The sequence below is a fragment of the Meleagris gallopavo genome, chromosome 5 (assembly GCF_905368555.1).
Source record: "Meleagris gallopavo chromosome 5, MGAL_WU_HG_1.1, whole genome shotgun sequence".
NCBI lineage: Eukaryota > Metazoa > Chordata > Aves > Galliformes > Phasianidae > Meleagris > Meleagris gallopavo.
The window spans coordinates 7,858,387-7,876,581 of record NC_139408.1 but is presented as its reverse complement, the minus strand read 5'-3'; the positions used below and the strand labels follow the sequence as shown (position 1 = coordinate 7,876,581).

The 18,195-nt window shown below is 38.5% G+C and overlaps 1 protein-coding gene across 5 annotated transcripts in view; it reads right to left on the bottom strand.

The window, feature by feature from the left end:
* The window catches only part of GALNT18 (polypeptide N-acetylgalactosaminyltransferase 18), a 244,109-nt gene that overhangs the window by 101,951 nt on the left and 123,963 nt on the right, over window positions 1-18,195 (bottom strand). For 4 of the 5 annotated variants that reach the window (XM_085224103.1, XM_085224105.1, XM_085224106.1 and 1 more), the window contains 2 exons: window positions 5,995-6,187; window positions 1,838-1,972 (listed from right to left, as the gene is read on the bottom strand). In XM_085224103.1, coding sequence (XP_085080229.1) covers window positions 1,838-1,972; window positions 5,995-6,187 — 328 coding nt within the window. The remainder of the gene's footprint in view (window positions 1-1,837; window positions 1,973-5,994; window positions 6,188-18,195) is intronic. The other variant, XM_085224104.1, reaches the window with a different exon arrangement.

Genomic DNA, 18,195 nt, shown 5'->3' with positions numbered 1-18,195 from the left:
ATATATGGGAAGAAACAAAAATTCCATTCTGGCAAAAATGAAATAAATAGCACTAAAAATCTTGCAAAAGATCCAAGTTTTGTAAGAATTTCAAGTTAAGTATTAAAATGTATTAATTTGTGTTTATTCTTCATCTTTTCTTTTAAAGTATCATCAGTATTTTAAGTGTTAATTAAACTATAGTAATAAAATTGCCATTGAACAACAAATAATTTTTCTTTTCTCCCAGTCTTTGAGTATTACTGCAGTGTTATGGAACTGAGGCCAGCAAAACATTAAGTTAATTCCTGTTGCAAATCTAGAAAATGTCTGTGGTCAAAATCTTTTACAGGAGAATAAAGACGGCATTCAATTGTGTAAGGAATTTGCATACAATTTCCATATAACCACAAGCAAATATGGCCAACATTTTTTTGGGTATTGATGACAGAAAAAAACCAAACAAAATACTGGGGAAAATGGAAAGATTAGACGACAGAGAAGCTGATAAATACGCAGGTGAATTCCAAGATCATAGCAAAAGTGAGTAGTTCTTGTTGTTCTAAGCATCTTAAACATTGATTTAATTATACCTGATTGATTCCACGCTTCTTTTAATAAAAGATACTTGATAAAATTGTACAATAAAATTCTTTTCTTTTTTTTTTCCTTTTTCTTTTTCTTTAACTTAAAACCATTACCTTTCACTGAATAAAGCACTTAGAACTGCGAGCTGGGATCCTATGATCTCAAGAAAACCCAGTTTTTATGAACATAATGAGAACTCTGTACACCTGTTTGGCCAAAAATTGTTAGCCTCTTATATGGCAGGGGTTATCTTGTGTAAATGTAAATGTATACCAAGTGAAGAAAAGACATGTTATAACATGAGAGCTAAAGTGAACACGGATTACAGCATCACATTTTCTTCCAGTTAAAGGAGAAAACAGGGAAGAGCAGAAACAAGTGTACAGCAGTATTAACTTGGGTTATTATAACAACTTGGAAACTGCAGCTTATTTGCTAGTGATATTAAACACTTTTAGAAGAGCCATTTGGGCAGATGCATCAAAGCACAAACCTGAGGGTGGCCACCGCTATGACTCAATTTGAAGAAAACAGAACAACCAATGGTAGAGATGAATTAAAGAGTGGAGAATGAACCAGGTATTTTACAACAATGCTGAATAACTTGATAATTTCAGGACTTCTATCCAAAATAATCTAATGAGAAAAGGACCAGACTTTTGTGCTTTTTATAAAGGAATCCTTTGAAATATCAAGCACCGCATGCAGTGTTTAGATTGTCTATTACAATTAGAAACAACAGAACTGTGTAAAACAAACATGGAGTCATATACATCACTAATAAAGTCCAGTAAAATAGAATTATTTCATGGATACATGATCATTTAAGCTCAGATGAAGCTTATGGAATGCAAATCCCTAGGAACTGGCTTTTAGGTATAAGCAGAGCTAACATACAAATTCCTAATTTGAACCTCAAAATTAGGGATCACATGTTTTTCTTACATCAGTTTTAATAAAGGAAAACCTACAGGTTTATACAGACACTGTTTTGCATACTACATACAGGTCTGTGTTTATCACCGCAATACTGACAGTAGCACAGAATTTGGACAGATGTACACATATAAACAGCTTTTGTCCTAAAAACACATCACTCTCCTCAATGAGCAAAGGCTTAAATTTTCTCACTTCTGTGGATATCCTGCATATTCCATTCCAATCCCAACTATGCTGCTCTTCAAGGCTTCTACCATTTTCCCTTGCTGAACTGAGACTCAAAACAGTACAACCTGGCATTGGTGAACCGTTTGAAATAAGAAGCACTTACAAAATGATCCAAGCCTTTCTCTGGAAAGGAAACAGGGCACCTTCTCTGCTTTTCCTAGTTGCCAAACAGCACTGACTCAGCTGGGAAAAAGGCACATTTGCAGCAAGCCAAATGTTGTACCACAGATCTAGCAATCTGCAAGGAGGAAAAACAATCTCATCTTTAAATTCTCCCCTTCTGGTCTTCACTTCTTCATACAAATACCATTTTTTACAAAGGGAAAAGATCTTAGGTTGACTGTAGTTAATACTGATTGAAAAAGTTCCCTTAGCCACTCCTTATCAAATGTGCTCTGCAGGAGCAGAATTCTGCAACAGAATCCCTCTACTGGGGTTCCCTTATACGTCTTATTTTTCCCCACTACTCCTCACTCCCTCAACATATAAAGAAAAAACAACGTTATTGCTCTTTTGCATTTCAGTTTCAAGGCACTGGATCAGGCAACAAGAAATCTACAAGCCAACAAAGTAGAATCCTAAACTGCATCCCCTCAAAGGAAGATTTGGTACAGAGGTTTGGGATCCCTAAATAACCTACCTCTTATTAACACCTTTCTGTTTGAATTTGTTCAACATTTCACTCACAACAAGCTTTGTGGGTGCTGTCTGTCCTACTTAAGGTAATTGAGCACAACAGAACTATAATGAATATAGAGTATTATCCTGTTCCCCTGCTCAGTAAGAACAATAGTGCTTTCCTCAATGATTTCAAGCTCATTAGAGTCAGCAGTTATTTGTTACTCAGACACATCATGGGCTAACAGATGGCTACATGGGTGGTAAACAGCAGTGCCCAGCTGCAGCAGAAGGAAATACATGGATGCCTTGTGAGAGACAGCATCAGCAATTCTCCCCAGTGTTGCTAAGTTATGTTGATATGAGCACTGTAGATAGAATGAAGGTTACAGCTGAGTCATATAAGTATGATGTTAAAAGGGGCTACAGTATTTCTCAGTACCAAGAGACTTTGCAGGAACACAGGCACATAATTTTGATGAGAGATCTATGACTGCTAGTTATTATTTATCAGTAAAGTCCAAAGAATGTGTCCACTACATTTTTCCTTAAAATTCTTGGATGACTGCAACCTTCTTGAATCTATTTCTATTTTGGTTTATATGTTGTATTTGGTTCTTCAATTCAATGGTACAGTGTGTGAAGGAGGACTTTGATGTCTTTGATGTAGGACTTTAATACTAGACCAGGCTGCCAGGTTGGATGGGGCCCCGGGCAACCTGGTCTAGTATTAAATGGGAAAGTTGGTGGTCCTGCCTGTGGCGGGGGAGTTGAAGATTCATGATTCTTGAGGTCCTTTCCTACCTGGGCCATTGTGTGATTCTGTGATGTCTTAAATCTGTAGTAATTTCTTGATATTTTTTATTCTCAATATCCAGAATTACACACTTCTAGGCTGCCTTGTAAAATGAACATTAACACTAAGGAGAAACCTGAATAAATTTATGGTGCTCACTTCTTAAGAAATAACAACCTAGAAAATAAGATACATAGGGCCAATTTCCCTAATCTGGGTAAATAAGAAGCTGAAACAGCATGGACATCATGATATCCAGATATCTGGGGACCTCATGAGTACAGCGCAGATGTGCAGTCTCACATAGCTGGTACCACAGACTCAGCAATCTGCATGTACTCTTGATGTTCACTTTGTTCTATTACTCTCTCCTCCTTTCCCAATCCAAACATTCCTTTAGTGAAGCTCACTTCATTTCTCTACTACTGCTTGTCTTTTCCTCAATATTCAATCCTTAATCATATTCTTGACTACAAACACCCAAGACTCAAAACTCACACGTCTGAGAAAAGTAACAAAGGTAGCTGCCTCCTCAGTTTCACCTGCTGTTTGTGCAGCTTACACTGTTGTTGGCTACTTACAAAGTTGTTGCCACTATTGCATTTGCCCTTCCAGCTGATCTTTGGAAATAAACACAAGTAGCCTGGGATAGAGGAAAAATACATCGTTGAAGGCTGAGACAGTGAACTAGAAAGTCACTCACATGAAATACTGACCTCATGCTGCTCTTTTCTCAAAGATATGTACAAGCATAAAGCTGCAAAGTTATGTACAAGCATAAAGGCAGCAAAGAGGAGGCTATGTGGGCTGTTTTGCTTGGATTCACAGCATGTAAGAAGCTAAGCATTTTGACATCTTTGGGCTTGTGTAGTTTTCTCAGAAATAAAACCTTTACTACCTCAACCCTAATTAGCAAAGGTGCAGTTGAATCTGAGAAATTTGGGGACTAAAGGAACAGTTGTTAGTTCTTAGCTTGCCAACTTAGTCTCACACTCTCGGCAGATCACTGTATTCTTCCAGACTCAGCAGAGGCCAATTAGATGAGAATTATACTAGACTCCAGTTATATTTCTGTTATCTTACCGACAGCTGATATTTCACGTGATATGATATTAATACAGATGATAGAGCACAACTGAGCCTGGATGTATCTGTAAGAACACCACTTCCTTCAGCTAACTCCCTACAAGCCTTTGTTAGGATTCTTATGTCATACTGCCTATTGCAGAAGCACTGTTAAATCCACACTGATGATGAGAGTTCTAGAAAAACTTCTCTAAGAGCAACTGTAGTAATGCAGTGATACCTGTGTTTTATTGCTTTTCAGTCAGGAAGTTGATTAATTCCATCTCCAAGCTACTTGCTCTGTGCTCTCTTCAGACTCCAGAAGTGACAAATGTAACTGGCTTTAAAAATAGGTGCTAGCAATCCTAGCAACAGATAGTTGGGGTGAAGAATATACTCTTATGAGGTAAGAGTTTTCCTGAAATAGTCGCATACATGCTCTCACATAAATGAGAATTTCTGTATCAGAACTGGGAATTCTTTTTTTCAGAAACCTTTCAAAATACCTTGTAACACAGTACTCCACAGAGTGCTTGCTATATATGCAACAAACAGTGGACATGCTATCTGACAATGCATTTCATTTCCCCTCAGTACTAGAATTTGCTACCTTTCAATGTCAGATTACCCACTCATTTCTGAACCACGATAAAGGGTAAGGGGAAAAATCTTCCTAAACTATCATTACCAATCTGTCATTTTGTATGTATGTGTCTACAAACATACTGCAGTGTCTTGCATGTTTATGGCAGATAGCTAAATAAAAATTAAAATTTTCACCTAAATGAGGATCATGATTCATTTTAAACTGGAATTTCTTTTAAAATCCCAATCAAAATTTATTTCAGATAAAGCACTTTCCACTTCTGTCTTGTTTTATATCCACAATTAAAAAAAATATAGACTGAAATTATTCAGAAGAGTCAGTTCTAAAGAGATATAAGAACAGACACACTTCTGTCACTGGTATCCTGTTAGTTACAGAAGATTTATTTTTCCTCTAAATTAGCTCACAATTAAAAAAATAAAAAGAGACTGTCCTTACAAACAGTAAGAAATTCCTTAAATAAAAATAAAAATATTATTGCATGGACCTTAATTTCCTTAAGATTGCTATTTCAGCAAATTTACTACACATGTATTTCTAAAATGTGATATACCAACATATATAGTATGGATGTATTTAAAATTGCTGAACTGTTGCCTCAAATGGTGTTCCTATCTTTCTTTTCATTAATATCACTTGATTTATGGTAAAATATACTGCTAATTAAAACATTTGCTTAGAAGAAATTAATGAGATCACATTTGGATTGAATTTGGGATTGACAACTTGCTAAAAAGCATATCTTGATTACTGGTTCAATTCATTAACTGCCCACCCCATTTACTTTAAGGTTTGAATGTTTTTGTTCTGCTTTTTTTTTTTTTTTTTTTTTAATGAGTTGCAAAAGGACAGTTTTCATGCCACCCACTTCCCCAGAGCTGCTATGTCTGTTGAAAGGGAAAGATATACCACCAAGGCTGAAAAATAGTAGTGTTAACTGTCTCTGTGAATTGTCCTACTAGAGCAGGACTCAAAAGCATTGAGTCCTTTGAGGCTTTGAGTGAAAGCTGAAAGTTCCGTAGTCTTTCAGATGATACACATTGTTTGTCTAAAATGCATACTGCACCACTGGAGCTCACCAGTCTCATCTGTTAGCTGGTTTTTACGAGACAGTGCTGGGCTAACAGAGTGGAATTCAAGGACCTACAATGCTCAGGTTATCTATGACACTTACCCATTAGGTCTAAGGTCAGGCAGGCGCCTGTCCAGTGGCAGGCGATCACTCAGGTACGCATTGTAGCCGTAATACTGGAACTGTTTAAGTGCAATACGTCTGTTTTCAGGACTGAGATCCTGGCCCCAGTGAGCAAAGAGAGATGAGTCAGTGAATGCCTCAGCAGGATTTTCTTCTGGTTTTGGTGGAGCTTCTACAACAGACAAAGACAAAAAGAAACAATTTTAGACTAACATTCCAAGAGGCTCTAGGGCACATTAATTTAAAAGACATAACTTTAGGGTGAACACCAGGCAAAATAGCAAATGCTTCCAGTTTACTGCAGTCTGTAAGTCTTCACAAAACACATCCTCACATGCTTCTTGTGTCAGTATAACTATTAGTACCTGAGGCTTAAAAGATGAAAATTAAAAAAATAGTTCTGTTAAAACCAATTCTTTCTCATCACAACAAAACTGAAAGCCAGGATTCAACTCTGAATGAAATTTCGAAAATATTCTCATCAGAAAATAAGAATATATATATATATATATATATATATATATACTGTTCATCAGCAATATATATATTTAATTTCAAACGGAATTACTGTGCTAGGAAAAGGATGAAATTTGGAAGGGGACAGGATAGACAATAGTATATAATTGCACAAGAAGTCTGTTCAGAGTGACTGGTAGCACCATCATCTCATCTATCCATCTAGTCCCTCAGCCTTCATTCAGGTGACCATGTAATCCAGCCTAGAGAACCACTTGTCTCTGCAAACACTTTATTATATACAGGACACTGTTAAAGGAATATCAAATGTCTTACTTGGCTTTGATTTGTCATCATAGATACTGGCTTACAAAATAAAAATATCATTTTCTGAAAGTCCTAATTATAAATAGTCTCCAACTAAATAAAGACTCTCATTTCACAAGAGCTACATTTAGAAACAACAACTCATTAGTACTGATCACACAAACTTAATAAAAGTAAATATTCAAGTAATTATCAATATTCCAACAGGCAAAAACTGTTGAGAGCCAAGACAGTATCATCCTCCACACCCACGGTCACCTACAGACCTGACAGCTGGCTTAACGTAGCTACACAGCAACATTTAAAGAAAACAGTTTGTATAGTAACAGTACATACCACTATTATAGTGACTTTCCAAGTATGCCAAGAACCATGTTCTTTGATCTCTCAATAAAATGAACCCAAAACACAAAAACATAAATTGAGCTTAAGTTGTTTGATTCTCTCAAGATGTTTGTTATTTTCCTCTGACAATACTGACAGGAAACCAATGACACTTGCATTAGATTCCAACCTTTGTAAATTTGTACTGTTTATTTACACGACTAAGTACTGCTTTACAGCCTAAATCCTGGAATCCGCTCCACTTCTTCAAAGACATGCTAAATCCTCAGTCAAATGAGACAAGCCCTGCTGCCACATAGATAAATGTCATAGAGTAGAGATTTCACAAGTCTGCAAAGTACATTAAAAAAACTCAGTAAATTCAGATCACTTTTGGAAGATCCTAACTTAAGAAAGGCAGAATATTTTTAGATACCAGTCCAAAAATCATAGCAGTGGGGAAAGCTGCAGTTATCTCTCTCTATACGTTGACTACTAAAGTGACCTCAACAAAAAAACCTTGAATTTCCACAAGTAATCTTACAAACTATCTTCACATTATAAGAGATACTTTGATCAGGTGCAGCCAGTAGAAATCAATGTGGTTCAGCACTTTTTAAGAGCATATACATACATGCTAGTCAAGAAAATGTGCTATTCAGGCATTTAACTCAGGTCAACTATATACTCAAGTTTTTTATTGGAGCACAGTCTTCACAGCAAATGGGATTCAAGATAGGATCACACTTAATGATTTACAGTCACACAAACACTACTAAATATAAATTCTACATAATGAGCTTTTCCAAAAGTTAAGCAAGATGAGCAACCCGGGTTTTTGGGATGCTGACACTGGTACAGCAAAAAAAACACTGATTAGAAAAGGAATTTGATAAACAAAGTGGGCAAGCGAGAATCTAATGAGGTGTAAGAGGGCCAAGTGCAATGGTTGAGATGATCCCAGATGTGAGTACAGACTGGGAGAAGAACTCATTGAGAGCAATCATATGGAGAAGGACTTGAGAGGGTCCTGATTAATGAGAAGCTTGACATGAGCCAGCAGTGTGCCCTTGCAGCTCAGAAGGCCAACAGTATTCTGGGCTGCATCAACAGAGGGATGGCAGCAGGAAGAGGGAGGTGATTGTCTCCCTCTATTATGCCCTTGTGAGGCCTTATTTAGAGTACTATGTCCAAGCCTGGGTCCCCCAGTACAGGAAGGATGCAGATCTGTTGGAGCAGGTCCAGAAGAGGGCCACAAAGATGATCGGAAGGCTGGATCACCTCCTGTGAAGAATGATTGAGGGATTTGGGCTTGTTTAGTTTGGAGAAGAGAAGGCTCCAAGGAGACCTCACTGCAGTCTTTCAGCACTTGAAGGGAGCTTGTAATCAGGAGGTGGACCAACTTTTTCCATTGTCTGATAGCAATAGGATAAGGGGGAATGGCTTTACACTAAAAGAGGGGAGATTTATGTTAGATCTTAGGAAGACATTTTTAACTTGGAAGATGGTGAAGTGCTGGAAAAGACTGCCCAGAGATGCTATGGATGCCGATTCCTGGAGACGTTGTAAGGCCACGTTGGATGAGATCCTGTGCAGCCTGATCTAGTAGCTGGCAACTCTGCCCATGACATGGAGGGGCTCAAACTAGATGACCTGTAAGGTCCCCACCAACATAAGCCATCCTATGATATGATTCTAAGAAACAAAAGATAGTCATAAAGAAAAAGAACAAAATTGGATATGTCCAGAGAATACAAGATCTGTATGAATAAGCCACAAACATGCAATACTCACTCAACAAGTTCGGAAACTTTAAGCTTCACATGCAGTCTTCTCTTTTCTCCAGACTTTCTACACTCATCAGCCTGAGACCCTGCCTTCTACTTATGAAAGGCTAGCAAATTAATACTCCCACAAATTCCTTGGTAACTATTTCACATCTGTTAAAAATTAAAGTATGAAAGCGTCCATTTTTTCTAACGTTCTCACAGAATTAACACATTCAAAGCACAAAAGTGCATTGACAGAATTGTGAGAAGAGTTTTTCAAGACAAGGAAGTGACAGGAGCAGTCTCTCCCCTGCCAAGCTGCCCATTCTGAGGTCAACACCCTTTCCTCTTCTCCCCTTGCTTCCAGCACTGACAGGAAAAGTGTCATTAATCTGGATTTCTCCAAATCAAGTATGCTTTTCTGAAGACTTTAACTTTTATATTCATATCAATGGCAGACAACTGGCTGATATAGGATCTGCCAGTTAACAACCACATAAAAGTACCCCAAAAAGAGGTCTGAATAAAAAATAAGACTCGCTGTAAGAGCAATACACATCTATGCATTTGTAATTGCATATGAGGACAATTTTCCATGCATTAATGTCCATCATGGGAATCACTGTATTCAAAGAATTACGCTCACATAGGCATCTGTTACATTTCATCTACAAATTCTGTGGCCAAGAGCATTACTTCAACTGACATATGAATCTCTTGTTGCTTTCTGATTGATAAAGCAGTCAGTAAAATCTAGGTTGCATCTGTAAGACAAAGATTTTCAAGCAACTGAAATCCATGGATGCTGTCTATAAGGTCCAAGTATAAACACTTGCCAAAACTTGAAATTAAAACTTCAAACAATGGAATTAAGCATTCATTTCTGATGACAAAGCCTTTATTTTCTTTGACTGAAAACTCCTGGGGAAGCACGTTTGTTCAATCAGTGTTTCACAAGACATAAAAACAATTACTATAAGACCATTAGCTGCCTTTTGACTACTCCACTAGTGTATTTTACATCTTATTCTCTGAAAACAGAGCTTGACCTGCAGTCTCCCAAGCAGTTCTTACCACTTGCTTCTACAATTGCAGAATGATCATGGGAAAGTAAGGCTCAAAGGTGAGCCAGGAAGTAGTACTGCCTGAAGCAATACTAAGGTAGGCACATTTATCTGCTCAGCTATTACTAAGAAGGAAAGATCAGTCCCATTTCTCCTGTGGGAAGAAAGCTTACTATCCACAGCACGTTTCTGTACATGTTAACATGGGGTCTTCACTACAGTGACTTTCTACATCATGCAAAAAGTTCTATACACACATAGAAAGCTGATAACAACTCTTAGCAGGCTGACACTCTGCCACTAAATTGATTTACTTAATAATCTACTCAGAGGTCAGTTGGCTGTACACCTGGGTTGTCAGAAATCAGAAGATACTGGTGAAATCCGGGGTGTATATGACATGAAACCTATCCTCTCTTAGTAACAGAACCTATTTTTACTAGTAACTGAAGCTTGAACAAATTTGCATTACCTTGCATGTGTGTAATGAAACACACACCCACACTTCAAAGTTTTAACAGCTTTCTCTATTGTGTTGGGTATGAACAACAAGGTTTGAGTGGTAGGGACTGCAGGAGTAGGGAGAGATCAGGTGCTGCCCTGTGCCAGACGCTCTTGGCTCTGCAGCAGATCCACCACTGGCCAAAGATAAGTCCATCAGTGATGCTGACAGCACCTTTGAAAAAACCTATCTAAGAAAGGACAGAAAGCAATGAGGAAGAGAGAACAAGGGTACAAGAGAACAACAAAAAGAACTAAGTAAGATCGTGGTCTGAGAATTAGAAATTGCTCCATGGTGGAGTAGATTCATCCCCACAGAATCTGCAGACCATGAATAAGCTCACACCAGAGCTCAGCAAACATGTAGGTAGGAAGGTGGAGTGGAAGAAGAGAATGAAAAACAAAGAGCATGCACTGAACCTGACCTCCTGTGCTATCTGTTGCCTCATTGAAGGGATTGAGCATAACCAGCAGCTGTAACAAGGGAGCTGGAGAGGAGTCTTAAGAGATAAAAAGTTTGGGAAAAGGGGAAAAGAAGAAGTATTTTCCTCCAAGTATTTTAAATTGTTGTGGTCTTTGTTCTCTAATATCCAAGTCAGTAACTATACATTCACGTTAACTGGCAATAAAATAATGCTTTTTTCAGAGGGTGTACAACCACTCAACAAACAAAATATCTATCCCTTATTATTATCAGGGAACTGTGGACAAGCAATGTGTTAGCAGCAACAAGACAGACCTTATTCACTCGAAAGTCATGAATTTAATTTACTGATCTCAGTTGCTATAATATGCTAGTATATTCCTTTTTTCATTTCTTCTATGATCCATGTTTGTTAGTTTCTCTCAACTCACATTTGACTGTGTCACTTTTCTTAAGGCAACTAATACAATCAGTACTCAGTACAGTATGACAATCTGATAAGACAGCACGGAATTCGGAATAGGCATTCCTGCATTTACAAAGTATATTTATGTCATCATTTGATAACAACTAATAAGGGCACAGGATTCATTTTGCTCACTGTGAAAAAACATTTCTAGAGTGGTCCAGGAAACTTAACTTGCACTTAACTTGCACTTAACTTGCAGCAGCATTCTTAAGTTGTCAAAGAAAAGAAATGAAAATTACTGCATCCAGCAGTAGTAGTTTTTAAGCACCTTGGCAAAGTATAATTATTTAACAACCATTTGTATAATGAAATTATTTAATTACATATGATTTTTTTCTACTAACAAATGCATAAATTACTCACAGAATCATAAACAACATCTCTAACAGCACTGATACATCAGTTACGCAAAGATTCATCAGCTACTTTCCTTGAAAGACTTTAGTTTTGTTACCAGTTTAACGTTATGTTGCATCAACATAGTTCCTGAATGTCTGCCCTGAGAATGCTGATCCTGTCCATTCATGCTTCCTTATCAAGATCTAAGAAAGATGATCAGAACTTCAGTGACTGCTTCAAATTTCTGATGGCCCTAACTCATTAGTTAATAATTTGCTACGTAATAGCATTAACACCTAGGATGGAGAATATTAAATAGATAAAGGATATTGATAAGCTTATCTAATTTCAGTGTAAGTAAAGCACAATTGATAGTAAAACATCTACAAGGAATAATTTTTAAAGCAACATAGCATTTAAACCTGTGATTGTCACTAATTGTCACTATAGCTGTTTGTATTATCTATCTGTGGAAGCCTTTAACCTTTAAAACATATCAACTGTCCAAAATGCATTTGCAATAATCAACTACTTGGTTCATAGGAGAAGTCATAAAGACAGCCCTGAACAATAAGAGTTCATTACATCCTAAGTCTGTATACTGCATGTGCTTTATTCTCCTCTATGTTGCATAATTTGGACCATCAATTCTAGCCAGTAATAAATTTATTTTACTTTTTATTTTTCTCTTATTTCTCTTCCTAAGTTGTACATTGCTTCAGTTTTCTCCAGTTTATGATCAGTGCCACATTGTCTCTCTGTGGCAATATATTTTTCATTACTTCTCTCTGTGAATTTTCATTATATAAAAATATTCTTATGTATTACTATCAATTTCTACCACTACAAAGCTTTGAAGAAACTATATCAAAATAGGCAACAGAAAATGGCAAGAGAAACATCCATCCCTAAAGACAACTGGTAAGTCTAGTGTAATGCCACACACTATAGCAACAACCAAATTAATTGCCTCTATCTATTGCTCTCAGCCATCTACCAGCGCTCCTGGTTATCTGGAGATGTCCCAGAGGATTGGAGGCTTGCCGACATGACTCCCATGTACAAGAAGAACCATAAGGATAATCCGAGGAACTACAGGCCTATCAGCCTGATCTCAGTACTAGGGAAAGTTACGGAGCAAATCATCTTGGGTACAATCACACGGCATGTGTGTGGCATCCAGGGGATGAGGCCCAGCCAGCAGAGGTTCATAAAAGGCAGGTCATGCTTCTACAACTGGTGACCAGCCTGGTAAACAAGGGAAAGGCTGTTGATGTAGTCTATCTAGACTTCAGCAAAGCTTTTGACACGGTCTCTCACAGTATTCTGGGGCAACTGACTGCTGGTGGCCTGGACAGGTATAAACTCCTTTGGGTAAGGAACTGGCTAGAGGGCCATGCCCAGTGGGTAGTGGTTAATGGAGTTAAGACCAGCTGGTGACCCATTATGAGTGGTGTCCCCCAGGGGTTGGTACTGAGGCCCATCCTGTTTAATATCTTTATTGATGACCTAGATGAAAGGACTGAGTGTACCCTCAGTAAGTTTGCAGATGACAACACCAGGGAGGCCCTTCAAAGGGATCTAGATAAGCTGGATTGCTGGGCTGAAGTGAACGGGATGAGGTTCAACAAGGCCAAGTGCCAGGTCCTGCAATTTGGCCACAATAACCCCATGCAGTGCTACAGGCTTGGGGATGAGTGGCTGGATGACTGTGAAGAAGAAAGGAACCTAGGGGTGTTGGTTGATGCTCGGCTGAACATGAGCCGACAGTGTGCCCAGATGGCCAAGAGGGCCAATGGCAACCTGGCCTGCATTACAAATATTGTGGCCAGCAGGAGCAGGGAGGTAATCATCCCCCTGTACTCAGCACTGGTGGGGCCACACCTTGAGTACTGTGTTAGTTTTGGGCCCCTTACTACAAAAAAGACTCTGGAATGTTCAGAGAAGGGCAACGAAACTGGTGAGGGATCCGGAGCACAAGTCTTACAAGGAGTGCGTGAGGGAGCTGGGATTGTTCAGTCTGGAGAAGAGGAGGCTCAAAGGAGGTCTTACCGCACTCTATAACTTTCTGAAGGGAGGTTGTGATGAGGAGACGTTTGGCCTCTTCTCCCAGGCAACAAACAGGACCTGAGGAAACGGCTGCAAATTGTACCACAGGAGGTTTAGGTTAGACATTAGGAAGAACTCTTTCTCTCAGAGAGTGGTCAGGCACTGGAATGGCCTGTCCAGGGAGGTGGTGGAGTCACCATCCCTGGCAGTGTTCAAGAGGCATCTGGATGAGGAGCTACGAGATATGGTTTAGTAACTTGTGGTAGTAACGGTAATGGGAGGAAGGTTGGACTAGATTTTGCAGGTTGTTCTCAACCTTGAGATTCTATGATTCTGTGATCCCAATAATAAATTCTAAAGTTCATTAAGAAATATTATTTTTTTCTAACAGCATTCAGATTTCAACTTATTTTCCTACGAAAGGTTATAACAATACTTTCTCTGAATTGTAAACCCGTTCAAACCAGAAAAGAGCTGCCACAATCATTACAAAGATTCAAACATGCTTTTTATTCTTATTGGTCTGTGAGACTAATTTTGATTCTATTCCTCATTTGACAGCAGGTCTTTTCACTGAAATGGCAGTTTCACATCAAAGCTTTGCCACTGTGAAAATACTTTCCACGGTATCTGAAGTGTTTTCCAAAATGTACTACATAAACTTTTATCTGAATTGAATAAGTGCCAGGAAGAAGAAGGGATAGACAGCAAATCAGCAAAAATGTCCCATTCCACAAAAATACCCATGTCAGCTAAAGGCCTACAGAAGGCATCAATAATTGAGCAAAGCTACACATGCTCAGGCATAATACGTTGCTCACAAAAGAAAAGTAAGTTAGAAATTATGTCAGGATTTAGGCAGAATGTTCAGCAGTTAGACTTTTGAGAAGGAATAAAATCACAAATGCTTTTAAGAAACAGAAGTGCAGTTTTGATGAAACTGAAGGAACTGAATTTCTTACACTGTTTCAGCAGCCTTCACATCCTTGAAACAATCATGAAGAAGCAACAGCAATTCTGTGTATTAAATTGTCTCTTTGTGTGTATTAGATTGCCTTTGCCGCTACTTTGGGAACTGTTCCAGTATTTTAAGTGCAGCAGCCTAATGGCCTCAGACCCTGGCTCCCAGCACTCGGAAAATCTATATTCAGTTTCCTGCAAGCAGTGGCATTTCAGCTTTCTGTGGAAGGAAAGATCCTTTCATTCTTTCCTCTTCATTTGCCCTTCATCTATTAGCCAATCTATAGTCTCTGGCCAGACTCAACACCAGCAGAGAAAGATCCCAGACTTGCCTGTCCAGACTGAGTCATGGAACTTTTGTAAAGATTTTAAAACTGTCAAGACTTACCTAGACTTTTGCACAGAGAAAGACACACAGAACAACTTCTGTCTTGGAAAGTTGATCCCATGTGGGTCACTGCTATAAATCCTTTACCAGATTAATATATTTCTGAAATAAAAACTTAACTTCCTTGTACGCACAGCACAAGGAAACCCTGACAGGCAACTTCAGAAGCAACTCAGGGAGATGCATGGAGAAAAGCATACTTAGAAGATAAAAAGTTGCAGTAACAGAGCTTCCCCTCAGAAAGGTTATTTTGTGTCAACTCTTACCTTCAAAAAACACAGTGCTACTGACAAGGTGTCAACATTAATACCATTTTATGCAGAAAAGTGAATTTTAGTGTTTTGAATATTCAAGTTAAGTCTTTTTGTCAGAATCTAGCTTTGTCCTCATTGAAATAACCTTAATGGAAGGGCATCTAAGGAAAAAATGAATTTTTGTATCCACAGACTGTATGGAGAGCAACTGGGAATGCATTCTCAACTTCAGTTCTTTTTTTTTTTTTTTCCTAACTTACTTAAAATATAGTTTCCAGGAGTCCAACTACATAAACAGAAAACAGAAGCTTGCTCTTCCATTCTCAGCTCTCAATTCACTATCATAGAAAAACAAAGGATCTCTGAATCACAGAAATGTAGGACCCAGTGCAGAAAAATGTCAGAAGGCAGGCCACATGCTAAAGATAAGTGGTGGAGATGTCAGGCTGCAAACAGCAGGCAGCTTTCACATTTTGACAACTTGGATGTTTGCCTTTTAGTACAAAAGCTCTGTATGTTCTATATAATACATGTGAGTGCTTACCCAGAGAGGGCAGACATTAGCATGGAGAAATTGGATTTCTCCTAACTTGCCTGCCTTTGTTAACCTAACAGATCCTAAAAAGTTATTGTACAAAAGTTACTTTACATTGAAGAAAGACGCTTTGAGGATGACTCTCAAAATGTACTAACCGCTAGAGGTCAGTGTAAGGATCAAGAAAATCTCTTTTAAAGAGAAATCTGAAGCCCTTAAGACTTACTAAGAATCGTTCAAGAGTCTCAAAACTGTAAGTAACAGACTTCTGAACTCTTAATTTTACAGTAAATTTTATTTCAGTGGTTATTTCCTAAGGATAAGAAAACATACAGGAGAAAAATAAAACCATAATGATATTGCCTAGCAAACACTAAATTACATTGTGTGTGTGCAAACAAATAATACTTTACAGGAAAAAGATCTTGTTAAGGGTCTATATTCCTCCTGTATACACTAGAATTAGCCTATACTGACCTGAAAACACTGCAAATCCTGAATGTTGTTGTTTCCACTAGCTAACTTCTCACTACTGGTGCCCTCTAGACATAATTATGTCATAAAATGTGTGCTAGAGGATGAATCAGGCTAGACAGACTCCTGTATCTTTCTGGTAAAGTTAACATAGTTGTAAAACCCTGGGAAACCTGAAAATAGATCATACATTTTTAACATGGTAAAAAGACTCTGGTAAAAAGACACGGTAAAAAGATTCTGGGGTGCATTAAGAAGAGCGTGTCCAGCAGGTCGAGGGAGGTGATCCTCCCCCTCTACTCTGCCCTGGTAAGGCCTCATCTGGAGTATTGTGTCCAGTTCTGGGCTCCCCAGTACAAAAAAGACAGGGATCTCTTGGAAAGAGTCCAGCGGAGGGCCACAAAGATGGTGAAGGGCCTGGAGCATCTCCCCTATGAAGAAAGGCTAAGTGAACTGGGTCTGTTTAGCCTTGAGAAAAGACGACTGAGAGGGGACCTGATCCAGGTTTATAAATATCTGAGGTGTGGCAGCCATAGCGGTGAGGCCAGTCTCTTTTCAGTGGTACGTGGAGACAGGACGAGGGGAAACGGACATAAGCTGCACATAGGAAGTTTCGCACGAATGTGCGTAAGAACTTCTTCATGGTGAGGGTGACAGAGCACTGGAACAGGCTGCCCAGGGAGGTTGTGGAGTCTGCTTCTCTGGAGATATTCAAGTCTCGCCTGGACGCCTACCTGTGCGACCTGGTGTAGGGAACCTGCTTTGGCAGGGGGGTTGGTCTCCATGATCTCTAGAGATCCCTTCCAAGCCCTACAATTCTGTGATTCTGTGACTATCAATGGATATGCATATTCTGTAGTAAAATCAATTTCCTCTGATAATGCTTACCAGACAAATGCATACACCTCTCTAATACACACCAGTACTACACTTCTAGGGCATTCTGCATCCCTTAATACTTTCATAGACAAAACTTCTGTCTTCTCAAATAGTTTAATGCTGATCTTCAAAATATATGTTATAAAGATATTGAAGTACTAAGTTCCAAATATTTAGACTTTCTGAAATACTTATGACTGTACAAAGCAATCTCTCTCAGTATTTCTCATATTTGGAAAACACAGATTCAGAAAAGTAACACCTAATTGATCAACTAAGTACTGGTCATTTGACTAAAGCTTTAATGATTTTTGCTCAAAATGCATTCAATTTTTGCCACAGGACCTCTCAAAGAGCATGGGGGCAAGGGTTTCTGACTATCACTCCTCAGCACTCTCTGCTGTCACAGAAGGCATTGGAAATGCCATCAGTGGTCCCAGTGGTATGACTGAGAAACAGACAGAGCCTTCTAACAGCCTCACTCAAAGATGACATTACATTCTGTAGATACTTCACCTTTAGAATACACAATTATTTCTTCTAAGTTAAATGATCTCATTATCCAAGCACAGTGTCAAGGGCTGCATATGAATTAGAACTTTAATTCCTGTGCCATTAAAATCCTTACCTTTTTCTTTTGTTCTTTGATCAGAATAAGACATGTTGGTTATGTAATGCCCTGAGCAAATTCCAACGTAACAAAACCTCTACATGCCATGTCCTTCTGGAACTGGCACTGAACATAATTTTGTCTTTTCCAACTTGCTTTGTCATGTTCCTGTACATTGTGGAACTTCTGTTTCACCATACAAAAAAGAGCTGCATTTTTTAACAGAAGGTTATTTTATTCTTAATAGAATGGCCAACAAGTATAAAGGTTGTTTTAAAATCAGGCTTATTTTGCCTTTAGAACTATCAAAGTTGAAATAAGAAACAGTTCAGATTTATTTATTTTTTAATTACCATGC